The 8,057-nt window shown below is 34.7% G+C and overlaps 1 protein-coding gene across 3 annotated transcripts in view; it reads left to right on the forward strand.

Moving 5' to 3' along the window:
• The window catches only part of LOC119589930, a 7,839-nt gene extending 77 nt beyond the window's left edge, over positions 1-7,762 (forward strand). The window contains exons 1-6 of one of the 3 annotated variants that reach the window (XR_005230220.1): positions 1-14; positions 1,215-1,290; positions 1,693-1,756; positions 2,903-3,009; positions 4,564-6,670; positions 7,622-7,762. The exon at positions 1-14 is cut by the window's left edge and continues 77 nt beyond it. Coding sequence is in view for 1 of the 3 variants with exons in the window: in XM_037938590.1 (XP_037794518.1) it covers positions 1,267-1,290; positions 1,693-1,756; positions 2,903-3,009; positions 4,564-5,226 (858 nt within the window). In the remaining 2 variants the exon portion in view is untranslated. Of the gene's footprint in view, positions 15-408; positions 893-1,214; positions 1,291-1,692; positions 1,757-2,902; positions 3,010-4,563; positions 6,671-7,621 lie in introns of those variants that run through there. The other 2 variants (XM_037938590.1, XR_005230221.1) reach the window with 2 other exon arrangements.
• The last annotated feature ends 295 nt before the right edge of the window (positions 7,763-8,057 follow it).

Here is an 8,057-nt window from a genome sequence, read left to right on the forward strand (position 1 = left end):
TGGTATCGAATTAGGTACTGTAATATGCATGTTAGCACCTATACGTATCTCTAGATAATGTGCTATACAATATGAAGGATATGAATCTAAAGAAAGAAACACTGATCAATAATATCGGCCACAGTTCCAGTTTATAGAGCATATTATTTTACAGATACTTCTGGGAGTTGGGTGCACTTCCCGAGATCATTGTGACAGTTGTAGAAAAAAAAAACGTTAATTAGAATGAATAACTTTACAACGCAAGATATGGAAAGTGAAGTTGTTCATTCTCATTCGTACCCCTTAATATTCATATTAATTACAATCTGCGTTGATGTGGGTCTTGGGATAATATCCATCAGTAGCTGGGGAAGGCAGAAGTCAGGGACATCATTCTAGCTTTTTCGGGAGGCGGGGGGGAGGGGCAAAGATGGGTAGACGAGCTAAGCAAACAAAAAATGAAAAAAATGAGCTATTTTAGGGCATTTTTAAGCCATGACCAGAAGTATATTGGTGTAATTTATTAAATGAAATGTTAAATAAAATGTTCAAATTTGTGGCCCTTGGAGAAAGCAAGCCAGACCTTAAATGAGGCAAACTTACATTTTTACAATATGGTGGAGTTTGTGGCATAGTTGGGTAATGAAATTTAAATGACATGTTAGAATTACATTGCATGCCAAGAGGACTTTCTTCTATGGTCATATTTGTGCAAATGCTCTAATAAGGTACTGTTGCTCAAAGTTTCCTCATCAAAGTTTCAGAAGAAAAAAATGTTTGTTTGTATATATGTACATTTTATCTCAATTTCTCAATCATAACCAATATTTACTTATACCATCATAATGATGGTCTCTGGGAAAATCCCTTTTATAAAAATTGCATCTCTCCTGCATGATGATCCCCCATGGTTAGTATCAAAAGATATGTTAGTATCAAAATTGGTAAAGATTTAACATATTGGTGGTGGGTGCATGCAGCTTAGTATAGCTTTTTTTTATTAATTTGTTTATATGTAGATCCAATATTTAGAGTTTAAAGAAAACTCTTTACTCTTCTTCCCTGTACTGTTAACTCTTTTTACCCCTGTCTGCAGATTAACATATGCACCATGATCGTGGGATTTTCTCAATTGTTCTATGATGTTTGCTTTCAGGTTGTGTCATAGTGGTACCTATTGATACTATTTCAGTGATACTTGTCAACAGAACTAACTTTGAATTCCTTTTCAGATGTGACCAGATTTTCATATCAAACAGATTTCAACTCCTGAAGATTTACAACATGCCACAGAGGTCTCAACATCAAGTAAGAAATTTCATTGTGCCATAATATGAAGCATGCTTAAATAGAGACAGTCACTCAAATATGTTCTGTCACGGTGCATCATGAAACACTTACAGAGTGTTTTCAACAAAAGAATTATTAATCAATTCATTAATGTATTTAAAACTAGTCTCAGCCATGTGGAAGAGGTCTTTACATTTATGTTATATTTAATCATAAACACTGCAATAAAGGATGAAAATATATACACAAAGCCTAAAAGAATATATGCTCTTAGACCCCTAATTCTTAAGAGAGGCAAGTGCAAATAGCCTGTCCAGTATCTCTGAAAATAAAATAAAAGTGATAAAATGTTTATTTTTTTCTGTCAGTTCATGTTATGTCAATTTAAAGTGTATGAAAGCTAGCTGATTCATTTTTCAGGATAGTAATGAACCTGATGAATCAAATGATGACATTGCTTCAGTCTTCATCACAGTTAAGGATGGTAAGTTGCTTTAATACAGTTTGGATGCTAAACACAGAGGTGCCTGTTATTATGATTTTAGACGTAATCAGTATGATTATTAGTTAGTACTAGACAAATTTACAATAATTTGCCAATTATTGTGAAGTTTTTTTTATTTTCATCACTTTTATTTTACAGTAGCAGAGTATTTTAGATATATATTTGTCACTAAGCCATTATGACTGATTGCTGCCTTACTTGAAGCTGATGACTTTCTAGGGATTGTTAATGATCATTATAAATGATTAATGAGGTCATTCCTTTTAAAGATATTCTCTGAATAGTCAGTTCATGTTAACAGTATCCTGCTTTTTTTTGCTCAGAAGTGATATTAAATAAGAGACTAGTAGTATCATGGACCTTAAATACTGGAAAAGTTATAATTTTATTTAAAGAAAAAAAGAAAGAGAAGCAAGAGTGAATTAGGAATTAACAGCAAAATATTTGAAAGTCAACATTTTATAAACAGAACATAGAAGAAAAGTCAAATAAGTAAAGATGAATTTACAAATTAAAATTATGAAACAGGAAGACCCTCATTTTTTGTTTCAGTCTCTTCTGATGGTTATGGCTTACATGACACAACAGCAATTGAATAAGTGATAAACATTTATCAAGTTACCAGATGCACTCCTCTTATCTCGGTTATTTTCATGTGAATTCATACTCATATTGGGTATATATATCATGGTACAACCCAGCCATCTAGGATATTATATTCTAAAATACTGTGTACCAGGCGAAAAAATAAGCAGCTGGGCGGAGATTGTGGCCTGTCTCACTTCTGATCATGAAACAAGCAATTAGGGTGTTGCGTGACATTTTGTGACACTCTAATTGTTACCAGAAAAGGTGGCACTTTTTGTTCATGGCATCTTTAGGACATGACATCAGGAAAGGTTGTACACCTCAGTTAACACTAAGTTGATAAAGGAAATACAAGTTGTATATGAGGTAGATTTTTTTTTTTTTTTTTTTTTTTTTTTTACATTTATTTATATTTTATTTTTTACTATAAAAATATGTATTATTACTACTACTGTATTTTTATCAAATTTAATATTATATTTACTACTCATGTACCATTATTATAATGCAAATTCATAATCTGTTTACTGATTCCAGAGCCATTTGATGACTGGAGAGATATAAATGATTATAATCAGGATATCCGTCCAATGCAAGTCAAGAAAGAATCAAGTGATCTGCATGGCGATGGATTTTATAACCTAGTAAGTGTACAGCACAGTTGTTGAACCCTGAATAGCTTTAACCAGCAAATATGAAGCAGTATTTTGGAATGACTTGATTCTCTCAAAAAAAGAAAAGAAAAGAAATAAATAAAATAAATCAAATCAAATCAAATCAAATCAAATCCTGCAATTTCAAGGAATGTGGAAATCATGAGCGGTCACTAGGGCTTACTGATAGGCTCCATGTTGGCTGAGCACACGTGGAGCCATCTGTATATAACAAAATTCACAAAAAATACAGGGGGCAGAACATAAATTCCATTGTCGTTGGGTTAAAACTATTTATAGTAAAGTTTTACTTAGCTCTTTGCTAGCTTTTTAATATAAATATTGAAATGCTTAAAGATGCAAACATTTTAAATAGCTCAAAATCTGCAAAAGTTGTTTTAACAGGTTGACATTGGATACATGCGCTGTCTTCATTAATTTTATTTTGCAAATTTTCTTCATATATACGTAGCTTTACAAGTGCAGAGTCAATTAGAAGGCTTACTTAATGTCATCTTATTGCCCCTTTTCTAGAAATTTTGGGAATATATATTTTTTTCATTATTGTTACTGCTATTATTATTATTATTATTATTATTATTATTATTATTATTATTATTATTGCTTTTTGTAATATCATTATCAGTTCTAATACCAATATATATTTTCTAATATCTTTCCAAAAATCAAAGAAAGGGCAAACAGATGTGATCAATTAGGCTTAGGAATTGACTATTTGGTGACTAAGCATTCCTGGGGACACCAGTGTGCAAACAGAATTAATAAACTAAAATAATTGCCAATTGGGCATGTGAGTAGATTAACCCCATTGGTGCAGATGGTAAGAGTACAATGACATGCCCACTGTAATAAAAGTTCATTTGTTGTCTTTACACATAGATGCCTCTACGAGTGCATAGTCACCAAGGAGTCATTTATTAGTCTTATCTATCTCAGCTGTTTTCCCTTTCCTTGATTTTTTGAAAGCTTCATTTTTATAATTTTATATAAGATTTCTAACACAAGCTGTAATTTTTAAAAAGAATATTATATTTGTTTCCATAAGAATAATCCCTCCCCCAAAAAAACAACAACAACATCAACATCAACAACATTTAGATGACATTTATAATCCGTACTTGGGCATCTTAACTCACTTAACCATGAAGCACACATCTATAGAGACAATGCTAACAAAAGGACAAAGAACTTTATTTAAGTAGAAATTTCTGTCATTGTGTTATAAATATCATGAAAAGAAAGGGTACCAAGAGTTTATGTAACTACATTGATTCTACTCAGTAAATTATAATGAGGTCACATATCTTATAAACAATATACAGCATATTCACTGGTCCAGACTACTGCCACAGTGATGTGCTAATTAGTTCTTTCACTTACTGTACTGTAAATTGTCTCTATTCTGATATTCCTTAACATTTTCTGAACTGCTTATGTAATATTATGATTATATAGATAAGGTCATATTGTACATAATGTTTTGTGTTACTCATGTTATTTTGAATAATGATCTGGAAATTGCAGGCTGTACAGCAACATCTTGATGTACCAGCCACACTCCTGTCCACTGCGAGTGAGCAGCCTGATGTCATGGATCCCAGTCATCGCAGTGCTGTTAGTATGGATACTCCCCAACCTCCAGACTCTTGCATCCACTCCGCTCCATCACCCATTGTGGCTAGTAGATCTCCTGGCCATGCTAAGCGTCCCAGTTTACCCATAGACTCATGTCTTTTAAAAGAAAAACAAAGGAGATTGGATACGTCTACTGAAATAACTCGTCAGTTAGAAGATTTGAATAATGATGACTTTGATTTCTTGGAGGATGAACATAACATTAGTGATGGTATGCCAAGTGATACAGATGATACTGTTGAGGTGGAGGATGTGCACAGTGATGAGGAAATTGATCCTGCCTCACTCCCATGGGAAGGAGTAATGGAAACATTTTCGTGGACAGCTGGGGATAATTTTCAGCCTGATTTTCCATTGTATGGTGGATATGAAGTTGGGGTTACATCTGCTTTTCCAGTTGTTAATGATAATGCCAGGGAAATTGACTATTTCCAGGCATATTTTGATGGTGCTTTTATGGATTTTCTGTGTGAACAAACAAACATGTCCCAGAAATACAAGCATGACCATGACCCTACACCTAGCTCAGGGAAAAATGCGACGATGGCATGATACAAGTGTAGGAGAATTATATGTGTTTTTTGCACTGTTGATGCTTATGGGTCATATTCGTAAGCATGTGTTGAAAGAATATTGGATACTAAATGACATCACAGCTACTCCAGTATTTGCAAAATATATGCCCAGAGACAGGTTTTTGTCATTACTAAGATTCCTCCACTTTGCTGACAACAGTCATCCTAATGATAATGATAAATTTTGGGAAATACGTGAATGCTTCACAATGCTGAAAGAAAGATTTGCAAAATTTTTCCATCCCTTTCAACGTCTTGTATTGGATGGATCAGTTACACTTTTTCGTGGTCGTTTAGCATTCAGGCAGTACATTCCTAGTAGGAGGCATAGATCTGATACCAAAATTTTCATTCTTTATGATTGTGAAACAGGATATGTGCTTGACATGATATTGTGCAGTGCAAGTGATTCTGATCTCAAGAATGACTCGCATGGATTCTCTGCTGAGATGGTGAAGAAAATGATGGATCGTTACCTAGGTGGGAAGCATATCCTTTACACTGATGATTATAAGACCTCCCCAAACCTTACAGAATTCCTTGAAAAAAACAGGTCATGTGGAACAGTACCTGCAGATAAGGAACAGGAACAAGAATTTGCAAAAGTTATTTATGGTGAAGGTCAACTGCAGAAGGCTGACAAGTTGCTTGCTATATGCAGGCAGGACAAACATGCTGTAAATGTACAAACTACTAATCAAAAGGGAGACATGGTAGATAGATGTAAGAAAGACAAAACAACAGGGAAGCCTATCATGAAACCTGAAACTGCATTGGATTATAATGCACGGATTTGCCAGGTTGACAAAAGTGATTTGATGGTTGGCAGCATTGAATGTGTTCGTCGTACTGTGAAATGGTACAAAAGAATGTTTTTACATCTAATGGACATCACAGTCCTCAATTCATATAACTTGTATGTGGTAAAAACTAGCAAGAAGGTATCACTTAGAATCTTCAGCAAAAGACTCATTGAACAGATTCTGGAAACATATGGCGTGGTGCAGAGAAGGGCAAGAGGTTGCTCACAAGCTGGCCTCCCTGACAGACTCCTTGGTAGAGATTACATATCCCGTCATTTTCTAGAAGCTCTGCCGCCCACTGCTGGGAAACCCAAGGCACAAAGACAGTGTCATGTTTGCAAAAATACAACAAAGCGAGCTGGCCGGCGCAAAGATGTCACAACGTGGTGTAAAGAATGTGGTGTAGCCTTGTGCATAAGTTGTTTCAAGGAATACCATACACTAAAAATATACTAAAGTGTAAGGTAACTGTCTATGCTAAATAAGTTGTGTAATACAAAATACCAACACGATAACAAGCTTAAAAGCTCATTCAAAGTGTCCCTCACCACGATCACCGCCTAAACAAAGTGCTGAGTAGCCAACAACTACCTTTGCCACTGATGATGCAAGATGAGAGTAAGTACATGCATCTTTTTTTATAACATGCTCTAATATATTTTTAAGGTGTAAATGATTTCTAGGATACTTAATTTTCATTTAATTGCTTGTGCTTGTAAGATGTGCTGTGCATTTTTTTGCTGATAGAAGAGGGCAGCTGATAACTATACAATTTGGTTAACCTTTTGTGTTTAATTTGACAGTGACAAAAATATTATCCAGAGCTATACAGAGGGAGAGAGAGAGATGGAGATGGAGATAGAGATAGAGATAGAGATAGAGATAGAGATAGAGATGGGGATGGGGATGGGGATGGGGATGGAGATGGAGATGGAGATGGAGATGGAGATGGAGATGGAGAGAGAGAGAGAGAGAGGGTGAGAGAGAGAGAGCACTGATATATTCAAATACCACCTGCTACCTCCATCCTAGAGAACAAAATAACCAAAGCACCAGGCCATAAATTCAACACACCAAAATAATCCATTACCATCATACTACCCAAGACCACGACCCAATCCATTAACAGCATGTGGGGGGTCTGAGCCTCACGTTAAGAAAGGGCTGATAATATGGCAGGGCCTGCTTTCCATATTGCATAAGGCAATCAACTTTCCTTTAGTAATGACTGTTTTATATAGTTTCTGCACCTCAGTTTTGTATGAGAGCAATAGGTAGCATTTTCTGAGTTAATTTCGGTCTTTTTGCCACATGAAATTGATTGCTACTCCACACTTTTCTATTTATATATGTTGCAGTTATGGGTTGATACTATTTAGTAAATCTTTCATATAGATATATTTAATTATCATGAGTAATTGCATTTCATGGCTGTTTCAATTTGGTAGGGAATGGTAAAATTATAATGTGCAGACTTAAAACATGCCTTCAGAATGCTGTGGGTAATCCTTAGTTTGCTGATAACATGCTTATATTATGCAGTAATACTAAAATTCTGTTATTTTTCAGGCCGAAGATCAAGTATGGCTGGGATATGCGAAGTAAGCAAAAATAAATTTGTTCACGGCTATTACTACAAGTGTTTTCTTGTGGATGATGTTGTGTATTTTCTACAAGTATTGGAGTATGTAAATAAATTATATTTTTTGATAATAATTTTCATTTTCCAGTTTTTTTTATGTGACCCCTTACTGTATTTAAGTATAATAAATTGTAGGCTTCTTACATGGTAAAAGTAGTTTTTCTGAAATTTGTTGCACACAGATACCTTCACAAGTGCTCAGGTAAAGGTTGTTAGAAGGGAGTACTGATTATGATCAAGTATTATGGCGAAAATGGCAAAAATGAGTTTAACAATTAGGATACGTGGACAGAATAAGGGGATGAAGAAAAGGAAAAGGAAAGGAGGAGAAGAAAAGACCATGCAAAATTAGTTGAGGCAAGG

The sequence above is a fragment of the Penaeus monodon genome, chromosome 26 (genome assembly GCF_015228065.2).
Source record: "Penaeus monodon isolate SGIC_2016 chromosome 26, NSTDA_Pmon_1, whole genome shotgun sequence".
NCBI classification, from domain to species: domain Eukaryota; kingdom Metazoa; phylum Arthropoda; class Malacostraca; order Decapoda; family Penaeidae; genus Penaeus; species Penaeus monodon.